General features: G+C 36.1%; 1 protein-coding gene and 2 long non-coding RNA genes across 5 annotated transcripts; 2 read left to right on the forward strand and 1 right to left on the reverse strand.

Moving 5' to 3' along the window:
* Positions 1-762: 762 nt before the first annotated feature.
* Positions 763-5128, forward strand: LOC143365635 (uncharacterized). Its single transcript, XR_013084575.1, has 2 exons — positions 763-4158; positions 4199-5128. It is a non-coding gene; the product is annotated as an uncharacterized LOC143365635 (long non-coding RNA).
* Positions 5051-11602, reverse strand: LOC143365633 (uncharacterized). 3 transcript variants are annotated; one of them, XM_076805987.1, is made up of 7 exons: positions 11448-11602; positions 10561-10761; positions 9765-10022; positions 9456-9686; positions 6718-6814; positions 5374-5448; positions 5051-5287 (listed from the first exon to the last, which is right to left on the reverse strand). In XM_076805987.1, exons 1-7 carry the CDS (start codon positions 11527-11529, stop codon positions 5278-5280), a joined length of 954 nt encoding a protein of 317 aa, XP_076662102.1. In that variant the 5' UTR covers positions 11530-11602; the 3' UTR covers positions 5051-5277. The 3 variants fall into 3 exon arrangements, with proteins under 3 accessions (XP_076662102.1, XP_076662101.1, XP_076662100.1); XM_076805986.1 differs by lacking the exon at positions 9456-9686 and having other exon boundaries at positions 6718-6766; positions 9711-10022; XM_076805985.1 differs by lacking the exon at positions 9456-9686 and having other exon boundaries at positions 9711-10022.
* Positions 11603-11746: 144 nt separating this feature from the next.
* Positions 11747-12599, forward strand: LOC143365636 (uncharacterized). The gene is made up of 3 exons (XR_013084576.1): positions 11747-12038; positions 12143-12305; positions 12382-12599. It is a non-coding gene; the product is annotated as an uncharacterized LOC143365636 (long non-coding RNA).
* The last annotated feature ends 6308 nt before the right edge of the window (positions 12600-18907 follow it).

An 18907-nucleotide genomic window follows, 5' to 3' on the forward strand; every position in this document is an offset into this window, starting at 1 on the left:
CGAATAGGATTGATTATCGTTTCAATCTGATTTTTCTGTTCTATTACGCAAATTACACATCGGAATTGTAGCCGCCGCAATATTTCAAGTCTCTCAACGACGTCGACGATGACGGATGGAAGCGTTGACATTGGCCGTTCACGCATTAAAATTTCGAAAGTGTACGTATAATATCATTCGTATACAATGTACCCAAAAAGTATTGACCCTTAGACTTCTGCGAGTTCTGCCCTATGCCGGAGTCATTTCAGGCCCGTGCGGATATTTCGCTGCACCCGGTAAACAATTTGCTATGAATTTGGCACTAAAATTTGTCCACAAATTCCTATCCATCTGTTACCCACGGGTGATGAATGACTCCGGCATAGCACACGGAGGGTTAAACACTCCATTCCCAATTCTCGAAAAATTGTCGATATTAAATTTTGGTGATTTCGTGTAAAAAAACAATGCAACCATAAGCCACAAATGCTGCAGATTCAAACGTCTCTGAAAACTTTCAAAAATTTTTCTCGTAAATCAAACTGCCATTTTAATGTTGAAGCCTCTTCTTTACAACAATTCTTTATAAAATGCACGATTTTTTTCACTGTTCTGTGAAACAAAAACGAGGTAAAACAAGTCCGGACGTGTACAGTCCTCATGGTGAAACTTATACTACTGTAAATATATCAATATATTTATTTTTCCTTTGCTTTTTTATGTAAAAAGCATACGCGGCAATCATATTCATTGAAATTGAAATAACCTCGATTTAGTAACAGAAGATGGGATCTTGATGATCAACTTCGCACCCTAAAATGGCGAATTAATGAAGCTACAGGCAATAATAGTACTTCTTGATCGAAACGGTTCATAACATTTGCATTCTAAAATTGGACATTTAATATTTATTCGGTATCCGTAAAAGCTGTGTCAAACTGACGCGAAGGACAGGTGAGAATTGATTAGTCAATTGTGGATAAAGTTTCTATGAGAGATGGCACGGTTCCAGCAGGATTCCAGGAGAGTACGAGGTCCTTGATTTTTCAAGTGTATCCTCCGTTAAAATTTTGTTGCAGACAGTGACTGCTTCCAGTGATGGACGGAGAAACCAAGGTCCGATTACTTCACTCGTCGGAGTCAGTTTTTGTGTTTCGTCCTCTGGTTCGCCCAGTTTTTCCTCATTGCCCTGCTTGTCCAGAAGACCTCGAGGGCCGATCGCCTAAGGCGACGGTCAACGACCGGAAAATACTCGTGAATCGTGGAAAAGAAAATGATGAAGAAGAGGATCGGGAAAGCGCTATCCATGATTGAGACTTCGATGGAAGTCACCGGGCTTCATTCGCCGACCTGCAGACCCACATTTTCACTAGGTTTTTATCGGAACGCCTTCTAATCACTAGACTACGGATTTTATGCGTTCACCGCGAAAATGAATGGGTGCAATCGAAAACTGTAGAAAGATAAAGAGAATTTAAGAGGATTGATACATATTGTTTCCAACGTATTGAGATTATTAATGCACGAAATCAATTTTTTATGTAGCTTCGGTATCTCGCAATTGATGCAGAAATTCTTTATTTTGCAGTCCAGTATTTAGCAATCGCTGTTGAACATTAAATTGGAACACTATTCGAATCGTTTCGGGTCAACATTTGTCTGACATGCAGATGGTCATCGATCTGCACGCAAAGTACATACAACAGAGCAACAAACCATTCGTTTTTAATTACAGTGAGATAATTACATTTGCACGTGAGACTTGTAATAGGAAGCGGAATAAGTATCTCTCACGTAACAATAAATTCCGTTGTTTTTATCTCGTGGGTCAATGACCCGTTTGCGATGACTGTTCATTTTTTTGCCAGAAGCGACAATGAAAAAACTGGACAGCCTCTGGATCATTCCAGTAACATTTTGGAAAGTGGACAGAACTAATTAAGTTTTTTTTTTCGAGAATTTAGAAGGATTCATTTACGACACGACGTGTCAAAATAGTAAGTATTCGTTTTTACAACTTTTTGATAGCATCATTGCATGTAAATATTAGTATTTTGATTACTGTTTAAATACTTTTTGCTTCCACTGTACATCTAGTGCACAGGTAGTGAACGAACCGTTCTGAAATTTGAAAAAAGCTCAAGTCGTTTGAATCAATTTCAAAAAAGTCATTCCGTTCCAAGGGTTGTACGAAGACTTTTTTGGTTGACTGCATGTAAATGATCTGTTACGGCAACGCCTTTCGAACGATAACGAAATAATAATAATTTCCACGTGTCCTCGGGTGCTTGAAAACTACGCAATGGCGGAGCTCCATTTCGGCGGGGAATTCGTCGAACGCGCGCGCGCACGCGCGCGTACTCATTCTCTGACGTCGTCGGCTCGGAAAAATAGAGAAAAGAATCGGAACTCTACCGTTATGTTCACCCAACTCGCGCCATAATTACAACTTGCTACTTGCGAGATGTATACGACCAGGCGATACAGTCCCGACCGAATGCCGGAGAGAATCCGCAGCCTTGTTTCTAAGGCGATTATGATAAAGTTGAGTCACGGTGTGTCTGTCAATGTTTAACAACGGCGCGATCAGTCTTCTCTAATTTATGTTGCATATCATTCGAGACGACGCAATGTGGGTATTTAGCCGCAGAACAACCGTTTAACCTTCGTTTTGTTTTATCCTTTCCGTGCGATGCGGATTGAAAATGCATGGCGGATTTCTTGGAAATTAGCATTAATGTTAATCACGCTTGAATCGGTATTTTTTCGAAGAAAACCATTTTTTCAAGGAATCGGCAGTCCATCATAGATGTATGTACATATTATTAATGTATGCTGGTATGGTTTTATTCGTGAATATATTTAAATACATGTTCCCCTGATTATGTAGATGATATTTTTGCGCTTGTAATTTATTGTTTGCTCTTTTAAATCAGTTTTTGTGTTATTCGATTATTTACTAAATTACTGATGAGTAGACTGCGCGGACTTTTATGCAAAATCAAAATTCTATACCTAAATTGCAACAAACTGGAGCAAAGTCAAAATTAATCTTTAATAGGTTCTATATATAAAATAGTGTACATACAGATAGTTCTAAATTCTTCTAATGTATTTACTGGTTAGTGGTCCTTCTACTGAAATCCGCTACTCATTTTGAAAATTGCCTTTTTCTGTTTTTCATTCAGAATCTACTTATCCGCGAATGAATCATGGCGTCATGGTACTCAGGATGCTCTTCATTTTATGTTTCGCAATGTCGTAAAGCTCGAAGCCTGTATTAGAAACCTGAGATAGCTAAATATTCACTGCATTCGATACGAAGGCATTACGTTACTAAAAGAAGGCTTTTAAAGTTAATAAGGTAGATGACCCTTTTCCGGATCATATAAGGATATGATTGCTTCATGAGCAGCAGATTTTTTTTACTGAAATCTGCGAGTACTTTCGTCGGATATTAATTATATCGATATTCGCGTTTCCCCTTTTTAGTTACATTATGGTTCAAGTGCGATAATTATTATTAGACTGTAGATCTTTATGCATTTTTGGAGTTTGGAAAATTCTAAGCTACAAGAACACGTGTATATTAATAAAAATTAGTAACATTTTTATTTAATTTTTACCAGAAGAAGTCCTTTCATCGACGAAATTTTTTTAGTTTCCACAAAATTCTGAAAATGGGCATTTGCATAAAGATCCGTGGTCTAATTGTAACGAATATGCAATAAAAATTGCATTTGGCCTAACGTTCCCATTATTCATCTATCTGCGTCAGTTGCAATATTCTTAAACAATTTGAATCGTTTTTTGAAGAAAACACAATGTAAATTCTCTTGTTTCGCATAAAGAATGTCAGATGAATTCTGTGGTTGTCTATACTCATTGAAGTTTCTCACATTATGCAAACGTTGCATTTAGAAACATATTATGTCTCTAATTATATTGCAACCATAAAGTCATTCACTGCAATTTACTTGCTATGACTGATATTTTTCTCAGCATGTGGGCGACATGTTTTACTTACACAGTAGAGAAACAATTATTGTCGTTTCAAAATTATAAATTCTATCTTGAAGAATTGTGAAAGAAGCGAGGGCTGAAACTTTCCAATGTTAACATTTCATTTATAAGTTTGAACATACGCCTGGAGACGAAACATGTTTAAATTTAGAGGCAGTAAAAAATGTCTTTTTCGATTTGATAAAATTCAGAGGACAATGATTTAAGCACATATTAAAAATGAAATTAAGCATAATATTACAATTGACGAGATTACTTCAGTGAAAACAGAAGCGACTAACCGCAGAAAATGATTAGAATTTTACCGCATGCATTTTAGTATAGTCATGATGGATACGTTGACTACCGAACCACCACTCCAAACAACCTCAAAAACTCAAAATAATTCAGCTAGAGAGTCCAAAATCACACAGTTCAATTTGATCACAGTTTCAACCCAAATCCTAATGAAAAATTATTTTTCGTTATTTTATTAGGACAATAGCATTCAGAAACAAAAGGTTATATCATCTGCATGACTAATACGGTAGCCAATGCGGCAGTAGGAAAAGTTGAACTCGCAGTGATTCGAAGTTACGGCTACGCATTTTTCGCCGATTAGTTTCATAAATAGTCGCGTGCGACTATTCAATTAGCAATAAAAGTTCCAAGGTTCTTGCTACCGCGGTGCGAGAACAATCGTGTGTCATGTTCCATTAGATTTCCCAGAGGTTCGTAATAAACCTTTCAAGGCCGACGGGAGTACTTGTGTAAAAATCATCGCGGAACATGTGATGGATTGTTTTGCGATCGTAAACGCAGGTACGTCATCGATCCTAGAGAGAGAAAGAGAGAGAGAGAGAGAGAGAGAGAGAGAGAGAGAAGCAGACGACCGTTAACGGGCATAGTATGCAAAATGAATGCTCGTTAACGCGCCGTTTCTTCCCCTCTAACGACGAGCATCAATTACGTCGCCGCGACCCGCGATTATTTCCTGCGAATCGCTTAGTCGCATCGGATAGCGCGATAAATCGCCGGTGTTTTATTGAAACCAAAAACGAATCGGCTGTGTCTCGTTCTCTTAATTTATTTCGATGCTCGATACACACGGTTCAAGAAATGGGTGATCAAGATGACGGACGCGTCGCATCGTACAAAAATTAATGTTGTTAAAGCGTTTTATGTTTGTTCGCGGTCCGTTAGGCGTACGCGCGTGTAAAACACGCGGCTTCGCGCAGGCAGCATGAAGTTTGCTAACTCTCCTCTCTTCGTTCACTGCCCGTTCCGTTTGCTTTATTTGCCCCTGAAAGAAAAATGATTTCATTAACAGGAGCGATAAATCGCCGGGACGTCTGCCCGATGTACAGGTAAGCGAAACTTCGCACGTACCAAGATTGCGCCGAGGCCTGAGCCGAGGCTTGGGAATACGAATTTCCGCCATATCCGCCATGACCACCGCCACCACTGAAATTCCGCAAAGATTAGTATACAAGCTACGATCGAAAAGAAACCGCGGACTCCTTCTCCTTGCGACGGTGTCTGAGAAAAGATGGCTTTGCTGGTCGCTTATCTGCGCTTTCAGTCTGCGTGTCAGTCTGCCAAATTTTCGTGGAGCTGCTTTGTTATTTCTCTACAATTCGACAACGTACGCAAAAATGGAAAGAAACCAGACCGAACTAGAAGTGGTTCCATTCTGCGTTAATAGAACTATTCCAACCGGTTCCGCGATCCCTTAATTACAGTGATTTCTCTATATATGTCGCCAAGGACAGGATGATAAACGTCGCAGAATTATCCCCACTACTGCGGGGTATACCCCCCGAGCCACGGACGCCGAGGAGTGTAAACATAACACAGCTCGAGTTATGTCTCCTAGACGATACACGACGCTGTCAAGACCCATGTTGTTAACATATATCGAGAGTTCACTGTAACTAGTTGTTGGAAATCTTACAAGGAAAACTTACAAGGCGCAGAGCTACAGGCGCTATTAAATTGTTTGTAACTGAGACATTCGCAGCTCGATGAAACTTGACAGACTGATACACAAGGGCAAGCAATCAGCAAAGCCATAAGACAGAGTCTGGTTTCTGTTTTATCACACCTCGTATGTTTACGATAGAGTGCATTATCAGTGGATTTTTTAATCCTTCGAACCTCGACGAATATAATCGGGGGATATTCTGGTTTTTTATTTTGTAAAAATAGATGATTTTTTGCATTCCCCTAATGTATAATATTGTTATGTAATATGAGCACATTAATTTTAGCATATTCATATTATATTAAAGATAATGTTTTATCCTACCCTTCCTTTTGCATTGCCACGCAATTTGCTTTCTTAAAAAACTGGATTCAATTGAAATTAAAATTTGAACGAAACAAATATTTGGAACAATCTTGTTTTTCAACATTTTTGCTTTTTTTTGTTGTTGAAAAAGCTACGAGACTATGAGAACTGTCAGACTACAAAATGTAAAGGGATTGTTAAAATAGAAATACAAAAATAATTTCAAAATCATTATTATCGAGCTAGCAAAATTACTAATACACCTTCCTGACGGTGTTATGTTCTTGCTCGATAGAAATCTTAATTGATATACTAAAGTAGATGTACTAAATAGTACGTTATAAAATAACACTGTTGAATAAGAACGGAATTTTGATAGTACTTTCTCCATGTAACAGTGATTTCTTTATGTACACTTTTGTCATAAAACTGCTAAAACTTACCAAGTACTGCAACCACCACCTCCGGACGGATGATACGATGGGTAACTCGCTGCAACAGGTACAACAACTACTGGTATAACACCAACTGTTTGTGTTCCTATAAAACCCATTTTGCGTCAAAAGCGGAAGCGATGCGATGCTGCAGTTGTAGAACTAAATAGATGTAGTTCCATTTTCTCACACTGTCTCTTACGAACTAACACGTCATATTCAATATAAACGTACTCTGTTTTAAGCCTAAGTTATTTTCTCCTCTTAAATTCGGAATTGTAAGTAAATATAATTATCAATCTACTGCATGCTTGAAAAGTAATAAAAGAACTCATGCTATTAGCTAGTTTATTAACTATATTGTTATTCCTAACTACAGTGTGGTTAACGTTTTTTTTTTTGTATAGACTATAAACCGAAACTACAAAATTATTCAGTGGAATTATTAGTTTCATTTTAGTTTCTCATTCTGTTTCAATTGAATGAGTGATAGATTAATTTTTTTTTTTTTTGTAAAATTGAAGAATTGGTAGAGTGTATCAAAGATAACATTGTCAATTGACTACTGCTGCGCAATATTCTCAACACCTGAAGCATGCCGCCATTGCCAAAGCTTGAATGATTAGTGGACTGAGGATTTTCTGCATTTATAGCAAAAGTGTATAGGTGAACAATAGAATCCTTAAACGCATTTAAGAATATCAATATATTGTTCCCAACTTATTCAAAAAGAGGCACCCTTATTTGGATTCTGTTTCTAATAATTATATGCAAAAAAATTTTGTTCTGCATAAAAATCCACAGTCTAGTGATTAACTTACCCTACTGATGCCAGGAAGACTGATATTAAAAATTGTATCGATTAGAAAACTAATAAAATAATTTATGGAACGACGTAAAATATCTATGTTTTCACAATATAGTTGTAAAATCAATTTGTTTATGTCAATCCTGGAATCAGAAGGGTGTATTTTAGTGATAAAATGTTTTATTTAAGTGAATATTGTCCAATGAAGATACTTTTTTTAAAACATTAAATATATATATTGAACTTACTATTTACTTATTACTTTTAAAAATATATAGATAATGTATAATATGTTATGTATATAATAGAATGAAAATATTTGGTTTTTTTATGAAATGAGTGAAATCATGAGTAGATGTTCAAATCAGAGAACAGATGTAACGCTTTCTCGTAGCCTGTTTTTCGACAAGAAAAACTTGACCTATACTCTCAGAAATAACAACTATCCATCATAATTAATTGCAAGATATAATAGCCACTTTGGTATCTCTTAACAATTTTAATGTGTTGAAGGTAATACAATAGCATTTTCAAATTTTTCAAATTATTTTGACTGTTTTACATTTAATCTACTTATTTTTATCATACATGCATAATCAACAATCTGCAATGCATTAAAATAACACTTGAGTATCTTAAACAAAGTTCTGCTACAGTATCACCAAAGTCTCTCCTTTCGAAAAACCGCAACGTGTCAAAAACGTACGTAATTTAAATAATAATCGAATGTTAATAGAACTAGGCAATACTAGCAAAAAAATCATGCATTAAAGAGCTGTAAATTGAAATAAGATTTTGAAAGTAAAAAACATGCAGAAAGTCGTTCCTTTGTTCTTCGTTTCAGAACACATGCAAATTGGTTTGAAGAGAATGATGTGCACAATATTTTAGTGATAATGCTTCAATAATAATTGTCTTCTATGTGGGCCACAGCGATCTCATTTACCACCACCATACAGTGGTTAAAATGGGTTTTCTAGCTGGACAGAACCTAAAACTTGCATTAGTCCTAGTTTCTAAGGTTTAATTTGAGGTCATTACAATCAACTCTTAGTAAACGAAAATATAAATATATCCTATAATATTAACGTGACGACTACCATCTCGAAAAATCTTGCAAACGCAAACAGTTAGTTACTAACAAGTTATGTTAGTTAATGAATCCAAAACTGCAGAGTCAATTCTAACATTAGAACAACCAATGTTATATAATTTTTAGTCTATTAAACATATTAAGAAAGAAAATAAATTTCTGCTTCACTCCAGTTTGTTGCAATTTAGGTAGAAAATTTCTATTTTATATGAAAGTTGTCCCAAAAATTCTTTCGTTAATCATTATGAGCATGTACACAGTGTGATCATTTTTTTGTTAATACTCTTAATTTCTTAAGGCAGTGATGGGCACGGTAGGGGCCCCTTAAACGCCTGCTTCTCCCACCAACCTCTCTTTCATGCAGCGCGCACCTTCGTCGCGTTCGCTCCACCATGTGTACCCTTTGGTAGCAATACGCGACAGGCGAAGCGCATCCTTTCTCCATGGTAATGGGGCTTACTGGAAGAGGATTGTGGGCGCTATAGTGGGGATGGTATTGTCCCAATTGAGACAAAAATGCCCACCCCTGTTTTGCCTACTTGCAACACCGTTTGTTTGGGGCATACAAATGTGTCCCCTATGAAATAGGATTATGTACTGGGGAGCTGAAGATAAGACTTGAATGAAGGAAAAGATGTTTCGTCTCATAAAAATTCAACTGATTTGAATTTTAGCGTTCGTTTATCCTAACCCTGTCTAACCTTTCTGTATTCGTTTCTCATCAGATAGATGTACGTCTACTACTCCATTTAGTACCACGGATGGCATGAATAGTTTTGTCCAGCTAGCAGCTCATTTTAACCACACAGCACCAATGCTAACCACCTCCATCTTCGGGATACCCACCTCCGCCGCATCCTCCTCCTCCACATCCGCCACCACTGGGGTAGCCACCACCACCGGAAGGATAGCCTCCACCAGGGTAGCCACCACCACCGGAAGGATAGCCTCCACCAGGGTAGCCACCACCAGAGTAGCCTCCACCGGGGTAGCCTCCTCCACCACAACCTCCACCACCGCATCCTCCAGGTCCACCTCCAAGGCCTCCACCTCCTCCAAGTCCGCCGCCAAATCCGCCTCCGAATCCACCTCCGAACCCACCTCCGCCTCCGCCTCCGCCGCTTCTTCCACCTCCCAAGTATCCCTTCAGCTTGCACTTCAGACAAGGCGACCTCCTATTACGGACTTTCGTCATCTTGTCCATTTTCGGCGCGTGCAACAAGATGCCCTCAGCGTCGTCCTTGTCCAGTTTCACTCGGAGCACCTTCGTCTCACCGGAATGGTTGATCCTCTCCACGTTGAAGCCTTCTCCGTTCTCTAAGTCGTCGGCAACCTCGTCAAGGTCCACTGGCACGTCGGTCTCACTGTCCTCTTCGTCAACCTCGATCACCATGATCACGGTGGCCAGCGGCCCTAATCAAATTCGACATTCAGTTAGTTTACCGATAAGTAGACTGCGGATTTTATGCAGTTATGACAAAAATGAGTAGTTGCAATCTGACACTGTGTAAAGACAGTACCGCCCCTAGCACCGGGAAAACGGAGCACTTGCCCCGGGTCCCGCCTATTGTTAATAACTTCCATAATTGATAAAACATAAATTAATAAAATTGTAATAGCTGAGGCACTCAATTTTTTAATTTTTTTTTACTATATTATACGTAGGTAACGGTCTTTTTGTAGGGGCCGGGGGCCTTTTTCAATCATTTTCAAAGTATTAGAAAATGCAAAACGTTCTTAAGTGGCATCTATATTTTATAACAAATGTAGACAATTATTATTTTGCATTAAGATCCGCTATCTAATGATGATATAAGCTGTATCGTTAGAAACAATAGAGTAGATGATGTCATTAATTTGATTGTATTCAAATTGTAATTTCATGGATAAAATGTAATGGAAGTTAACGATTTATAAGAATTAATGGTTTGTTTATTCCAGGTTGCCTTACCTATCAGTTCGGGCACCTTATGGATAATCTCGTTTTCGAACATTTCATCCGAAGTCTCGCCACTGGCATTTTTCAGACCATAAAGATTTATAACAAAAAGTACATATTGATGTTCATCCTCTTTCTCCGGTGGTGGTGGTGGTTTCAGTTCAGTTGACAATGTCGTGTCCTCTGCATCGCTTATCACCTCCGCATCGGGTTCTGAAAATTATTTTACGATCATTGAATTGTGAATTTTATGACAAATTTATTTATGATTCATGACAAAGACGTAATTTAAAATAGTAAAATGATTAAAAGAATTTAGAAGCATCAATATATGATTTTCACTTTACTAAAATTAATTGAAAAATGGGGAAATTTTCACTTGTTCTTATTTTTGTTTGCTTCTTCGAATTGATGCACAACATATTTATTTCGCATAAAGATTCATAGTATCGTGATTATGATCCCAATACTGTTAATTTTATTGTGTATAGAATGATTAAATTGTAACATGTGATGACACAGATAACTGAAGGCAAAATAAAATTATTAGAATAGTATACTTGATATAATTCATTTGCTTCAAATGTACAAAAACGTAAGTGAACAAATGTTATAAATAAGTCAGTTCTAAAGTATCACAAAATAAATTTTTAGAAACAGAGACTGTTTGAAAAGCAAATTTTGCAGTATTCCAAAATTATGACTTTAACCCTTACATTAATACTCAGGACAGGAGTACCTACTTCCAACTTGATTTTAAATTTTGTCCTTCGCTGACTTTCGTAAAAATAAAAAGTCTCGAAAAAACCCGCGGCACGTGACTAGTTACGGGCAAATAAAATAGTACAATAGAAAGTGAAAGGGGTTGATTTGGATGACTACCCTTGAAATTGGCTTACCTGATGTCGGTAAGGCCGAAAGCGCCGTGACAAATAAAAATATAGCTAAAGCACTGATACGCCAGGACGTTCCACCGGCCATTGTGAAGAGCTTAGGTCTCTCCGGATGCACTGTGCTCCGATCCTTTCATGTTACCGCTTTTATAGCCATCGATCTTTACACGTGCGCCGCTCTAAGATAATTACGTAACATCGCCGGAACGCGAAACCACCACTCTGCTATTTTCCATCACAACAGCTGTTTACTACTATCGCGTCTCTGGCACGTTCGGTTTTTCCGTGCATGTCCGGCACACTCGGATGTTATTGTTTTTGAGCCGATTCGGTTCTGTGAAGACGATCCACACGATGCTTCTCGTTAATTCTGCTAAACCAACCAGATTTTTCAAAATTTTGTTTCAACATACACAAGTTAAAGCAGTGTTCCCCAACCTTTTTTGTGCCACGCCCGACCTAAGCCTTTCTAAAATTCTTATGCACCCTATGTAACATATACATACTTTTTAATATTCAACAATTGAATCGTTCACTGAAGAAACTTAAATGATAGGTATCAGGAAGAAATTGCTGGGAAATTGTTGAGGAAACACAGTAAGTATATTTTCAAAAGATATAATGGAGAACTGAAATTCAAGTACGAAATAATTTTAATGAAAGACTTCTCTATATTATAATTATTTATTATTTACATTTAGTGAGATCCTGAACTGAGAGTCGCCATACGGTTAACTTAAACTCTGAACGAGTCCATCTTCAATCAAATTATTCCTCTGTGACGCGTGGGCCCCATGTTGGAAAACACTGAGTTAAAGTATACCGATCTTTAATCATTAAAATTGCTAACACGTTTCGACAATCGTTTGGTTATTCCACGAATCAATATAGAACCGCAAAACAAGGAAATATGATGTGAAAGATATATGTTAACAACCAGACTGCAGACTTCCATGAAAAATAAAAATGTCCTGCCTCAATTGGAGAAACCAGGAACCGAACAAGAATATCTTACTTTTTTTGGATAACTTCAATAAATTTTAAAATTCTTTTAATAAATCTGCTCTTTGAAATTATATTCATCCATTTTTGTCACGAATGCGTCAAATCCACAGCTCTATTAATTAACTGTAGATGTGACTGTGTCAACAAGATATTATTTACCAGGATACGAGCATTTTTCATCGATCGGACACTATATTAATTGCCCGATAGTATGGATTACATGAAATGAGAAAGACAAAATTATTGTTATATAAAGTCTCGAGGTTGGCAACGAGAAAGAGGAAAATCGGAGAGGCTCGCAGATTTTCTATTAACTTTGTTTCCAGAATTACGACACTTTATCTGAATGCGATTCATTAGTACGTACGTAGACACTACAATTTTGCACATAACAGACAATTAGCATGCGAAATAATCGGCTCCGGTGCTTTTTGCTTCCAAGCTTCGTAATAATAGTTTTTTTTGCGGGAACATCTATTGATATTCCGCACCGAGAATCGAGTGTACATTAATCAAGTCAGTAGGATTAGAAAATTCATAATTATGTCCGAGTATACGCACATATCACGCGAGTTATGGTCATCGCATAGTATTCCCCGAATTCCATCTTAAAAATGCGTTATCAGTTCTACGAAGACGCGGAATAATTTTATCCATTAATACGTAAATATGAACTTGACCTTGAACTTGATCTCGTGACGTAATTCATAAACATAATGCTACATAAACATTGTAATACAGCATAGTAAAATGGTATCATTGTAAGAGCAATAGCCAAAGAAATGAAGTTCTAAGTGAAAAGTGTTCGATCACTGTGCTCGCAACTTGCAAAAAGATACGAAAACAAAAGGCTCCACAGTATTGTGCTTCTGGGGTTTCCACTTCTCGTCGGTTATAGTTTAGTCATTTTAATTTGTGTGAGATCTTGATCATTCATTCGCATCTCAAATGTGAAATCGCATGAAATAGTTCGCCATTATTGCCCGTTATCATACTTAAACTTGACATCTCGCATTTACTGTCCTCATCAACTGGTTAACGTAACATGATACTGAATCTTGCAATGAAAGCTCGTATCAGATTGAACAAATGATCTCGAATCAGTCACACAGACATGTTGGCAGCAGTATTGTATTTTTAATATCAATAAATTCAATCTAGAACAATTTACAATTGCGGTTTTTACTAAACCTACTGGGGAAAAAAATGAATTTTTGTGCAACCGATTGTAAAAGATTTTTATTTTTCGTCCTTATAAAAAATCCACAATCTAGTAATTACGAAGATGTTGTAGCGGGTACAATTTAAGGATTGTCAGCTTTGTAGACTATTATTATACATAAATAGTAAATAATCGAATGTCATTTATATCTTCGCATACATTTTTCATATTTTTCTCACACACGATAGGGATATATTAAAAATGTTGAAGAAAGTGTCGTTCGTTAAAAACACTATTATTAACTATTTCCGCTGTAACCAAGTCTTTTGCCTCGCAATCAGTTGAAAATCAAAATGCGGTAATCAAAACTGTTTGCCGTCCACGATGAGCCATCACATATTTTTCTTTCGTCACAAACGATCAAAAGATTTTTTTTCCGAATGATGAATTACGAGGCGATATACCATAGTCGACGCGCATTGCGCTGATGCGATGATGAAGAAGTAAACGTAATTATGCGCGCTTAGAAGACCGTTCTGCGCGTAGCTGTTCCTATGACTCAATTCGATCAAGACTGATAATTCGCGGGCGGTCTTAAGCAAAAAGTGATATCGCTGCTTCGTGCGACTCGCACGAATCGCGAATGTCTGAAAAAAATATCCTAGAAGCTCGTAGTTTTCTTTTCCTGTTGACTGTTGCAGAATCTTGATCTCCGCGCAACCTTGGCCTATCGATGGGAATTCAATCCACGAATAATAACGCAATTTTCAATGTTGAAAGGAAGCGAGCCGTTTGGAAAACGAAGAAAAATTTATTTCAGTGATTTTTTGTTGGCGTTAGACTGCGGAACCTTGTGTAAAATAAACGTGTTCTACAGGCTGGCTCAGATGTCACTACACCATTCCAAATTCGAATTTGTTTATAAAGATATGAGTGTGTATTTTTAAAATTTGAACGGGTTATTCTATTTTAAAATGGTCCAGTGATTTTTGGGCCATATCATAATTGGAACAAACAGGTTGGAAATAGAAATTTATTACCATTCTTAAGAATCTTAATACGATGAAATTAATATTACAACAATTTTAAATTCTTCTAATGGTTTTGCTCGTTTTTAACATAAAATCCGCAGTTATCGGCGAAATAATGTTTAAATATACTATAAAAGAGTTTCAGTCAACAACTCTTGCTGCATCTAATTGAATCAGCAAATGATCGCAGGTTCATTATTCGCGAATGGTTGAAAAACTCGGGTATTCCTTGAACTTGTATAATCACACATCCAATTTACTTATTTCCGGCGCTATTCCGCGTACGTAGTTTCCCACAAATTGAATACATTATTTAGTAATGAAGCGCCATTGGAAAAAATTGATAGATTCTAGGTTTCCCCGAATTAAAACACAATTAACTATTGTTCAGAGTAAAATTAAATAATTGGGACGATTAAAAACCAATTGGTACATTCATAAACTATCATGTTGCGGGTATATCGAATGCATTATATGTATGTATCCCTCGTACGTATATGTATGTATACATAGGGTCACTCTATTTAAGTAAGAATTATATTTTATCATCTCAATGAGTGGTCTCGAATTATTCCCAATTATTTGTGTTATATCTACATTTATTGAAAAAATCCTCAGACCAATTTTTGTAATATAAATTCTGAATTATTGCGCATAAAGATTAATATTTAACGAAAATGTAATTGGGGACACTATGGGAATTATTACGAAAGTATAATTACAATTTTACATAAGATCGAAATTGCTGATTAGCTTTTAGCAAACATTTAATTGGAAAAACTACAGGAAGGTGGCGTCAGTATTTTATAAAAAGTTTTTCGATTATGATGTTTATCATAAGTAAAACGTAGAAATAGTTTTCTTGACATTTTTATTAAAAGCGTTAATCCACCGTGTAGATTTGTATTACTGATTAGAATTATCTCACTTGAGTCGCATGTAATCGTTATGTGCTTCCTGACATGTAATTAAAGATGATGATTGAAAATTAGATCTCGTGTTTGCACATGTTCTTGTTTTAAGATAGTATCACTAAAAAGACATGATGTTTTTGTTAAATCTCGGCTCGGATTAAGACAATCAAATTTTCAGTACTGAAAAAAGTTCTTGTAGATGTTATATTTTGGTATCATTTCCGGAAACTCATCTTTTGACGTCATTACCGCGAATTTTCCCTGAATGAAACATAAAAGAAAAAAAAAACAAAACGCGTGTTCATTTCCATAAGCGGCGTTCCTGGAACAACCTAAAGAAGAGTTTACTGGTTTAATTGACCACGAGTAGTGATAATACTAGGATACAAAATTACAGTACCGCCAGTTGAATTGGACGTCTTCTGCGTTCACGTATATACGGGGACTTTTTAAATTACTACCGGCTTAGTCACCACGAGATACGTTGTTCCGCAAAACGGTACGATGCATCTACAAAGTATACATCACGACACTTCCCTTCTATCGAGTGTGTTGTACATCAAATTTTAAGCTGCCTCCAAATACATTTGAAATGTGTTTTTGCAACAGACAACGCGATCGAAATGTGGCGCAATATTTGTAATAATTATTAAACAATTATTTTCAACAATTTTACGTTACGTGTGTATTTAATTTAATTCTTAGATATTGCTAACAGAAGAACAAAATCTTATTTTGAATTAAAAGAAATTAATAACATACACATCCAGTATTAGATCCTGTTTGAAATCCTCACCACAAATCTGAGTTATTATTCAACAAGGGGATAATATTTACGTTCGGTTTTCCATACATATATCAATAAGAATTATTTGTTCTAAGGCTTCTAATTTTTCAGTATTTGCATTGTACGCTTTATCTGCTTGACAATCTTAAAACTAATGTTTCTTAAACGGAACGGCGTAGTAGGCGTGTTTTTAATTTGCAAACATTGCAAGATTAACATTTTCCAATGAATTTATCTTCCTCGAGCGAGACCTAAACTGAAATTTTTGGAATTGTAATTTATGATTAAACTGCGGATCTTTATGCAAAATAACAATTGCATCGATTGAAAGAAATAAGAGTTCAATGAAAATGTAATTATTCTCTTAATAATTTCGATAAGTTGTAAACAACACACCAGCAATCTTACATTCTTATAATGTTTCTTCTGTGCTGTGTTTCGCATACTCATTCTCGTTATGAATGCGTAAAATCCGCAGTTTACCTGTGATGTTTCACCTCATCGTCATAGATATACGTACGTATGCTTCCTGTTGATGTATGAATTTCGAGGGAAATTGATCTGAATAGCTGTGTCACGTTCATTATTAGATGACTCGGGACAACGAATCTATTTTGATAATACCTGGACATATATTGTGGTTGTTTGTGATATGCGAACAAAAACAAACAGTTTTTCACGATATTGATCACCTTTATAGTAAAATATAATTTCAAAATTTCTGACTCAACATCATGAAATTTGATATTGATTTGGTTTGATTTAAGTATTTGAACTAATAATTATTAGTTTCGTATTTTAAAGTTTGTATTTTAAAATATGAAAATGTTGTCTTGTAATTTCTCTTAAAGCAATCTACTGTTAGCAATAACACAAACACATACACGCAGAAAAATTGTTAAAAGTGGTATAATAACTTCTCTGCCTTCCTTGTTTACCTCCTGAAGATATTATCCAGAAAGACGAAGTCGATTTCCCTTTGTTGAAATAAATCATCCCATTATTATTGTTTTTCTCATGACTATAGGCTTCATAAGCAGTGATAATTATTGTTTTCTTTTCCTTTCCATGCAATTGATTCATCATTCGAGTGTTCTTAGCAACCAGGAAGCACCTTAAAAAGACGATTAGTAAGATGATCTTAGACATCAGAAATGGATGCGTAGAATTTAAAAAGAAAGTGATCGAGACCTTTTAAACTATAAAAAATTACTGAAATAGTTGAAGAATATCATAAATGGATTTTTAAGAGAATAATTACGCAAAAATCATGCAGAAATAAAGAAACGATTGCGATATGACAATGGCCAAAGTGAAACAAGGCCACGTCAACGGGTCAACTTTTAAATCAACAATCGCCTGTTACTCCAATATACCATTCTTTCTCTTCATGACTCAATCGATTACATAAACTTCTATCATCAATTGATTTGCGGAAGCATTTTCAAGAAAATGACCAGGAGTTTTACGTTCTCCTATGTTCTACCTCAAAAGGCTTCCGTTACTCAAAAGTCTTAATTGCCCGATGTATAGTTTTCATAAGACTCGTCGACAATGAGTGATCGCAACGACACTCGAGAAGGTCACTGCCGTGACCTTGAACTCGACTCGTGAATGTATGTATCTCAGTGTCGGATTTGTGTGTTGCATCGTGTGACTCACCGGGTACAGCTTTTCAAGAAAGGACTTTCTACCAAGTTGTCAAGTCGAATTGAAAAAATGAATATTTAATGTCTAAAGGAAAGTATTACGTCATTTTATTTTAATTTTTAATATTTTTCGTGTTACAGATTTTTTATTTGCTTTGTGTTCTCCTATTAGACGGAGGTCAGCCCATTTATTGAAAAGTGTTACATAGTTCTAACATTTTTAAGATTTTCTGTTATACATTTTTTATTTGGTTCATGTTTTTCTATAATCTCAGCTTTCAAGGTGACCACTTTGTAAATGTCGTTATAAAAAAGCTCCAGGTAAATAAAACGTCTTTGAAGATATCCTATTAACATTTTCTAAATTTTCAGCCAATTATTTCAGTGGCTTCTTTGAAATATTATCGACATTACAATTGTAAACATTTCATATAGAAACGGTGTATAGCCGCCGATGCTTTGGGAAGATACTTTCTATAGCATTTCAAGCCAAAGATATCAGTGTTTCATGTACGAATTTATTAAATGATATCATATCTTAGAAAACAAATCGCAAAAGTGATAAATGAAAACATTGTTACACGGCAACGATGGTCGCTTAGTTATTAAGAGATTACGGGTTCTTATACACAATTCATTTTTTATAAACTTGTGTTAACGCTTTCACATGCAGAAAACAAAAATAAATGTCATGAACCGTGTTGAGCCAACTTTTGGATGTAATTTGATTAGCTTCATTAAATGGGTTATTCAAAATTTCCCTCTATTTTCTCACTCGATACAGAACTCCAATTTCAAGTAGACAGTAGCTCCATCTAGTTCAAACAATTACATACTAATCTGCACGCAGCATAGACTTAATATCCCTATAGAAGTCTTATGTTAGGGAAATTTTTGTCAAGATCCTAGGGAGTTTTT

Source organism: Halictus rubicundus, chromosome 2 (assembly GCF_050948215.1).
Source record: "Halictus rubicundus isolate RS-2024b chromosome 2, iyHalRubi1_principal, whole genome shotgun sequence".
In the NCBI taxonomy this organism is placed as follows: domain Eukaryota; kingdom Metazoa; phylum Arthropoda; class Insecta; order Hymenoptera; family Halictidae; genus Halictus; species Halictus rubicundus.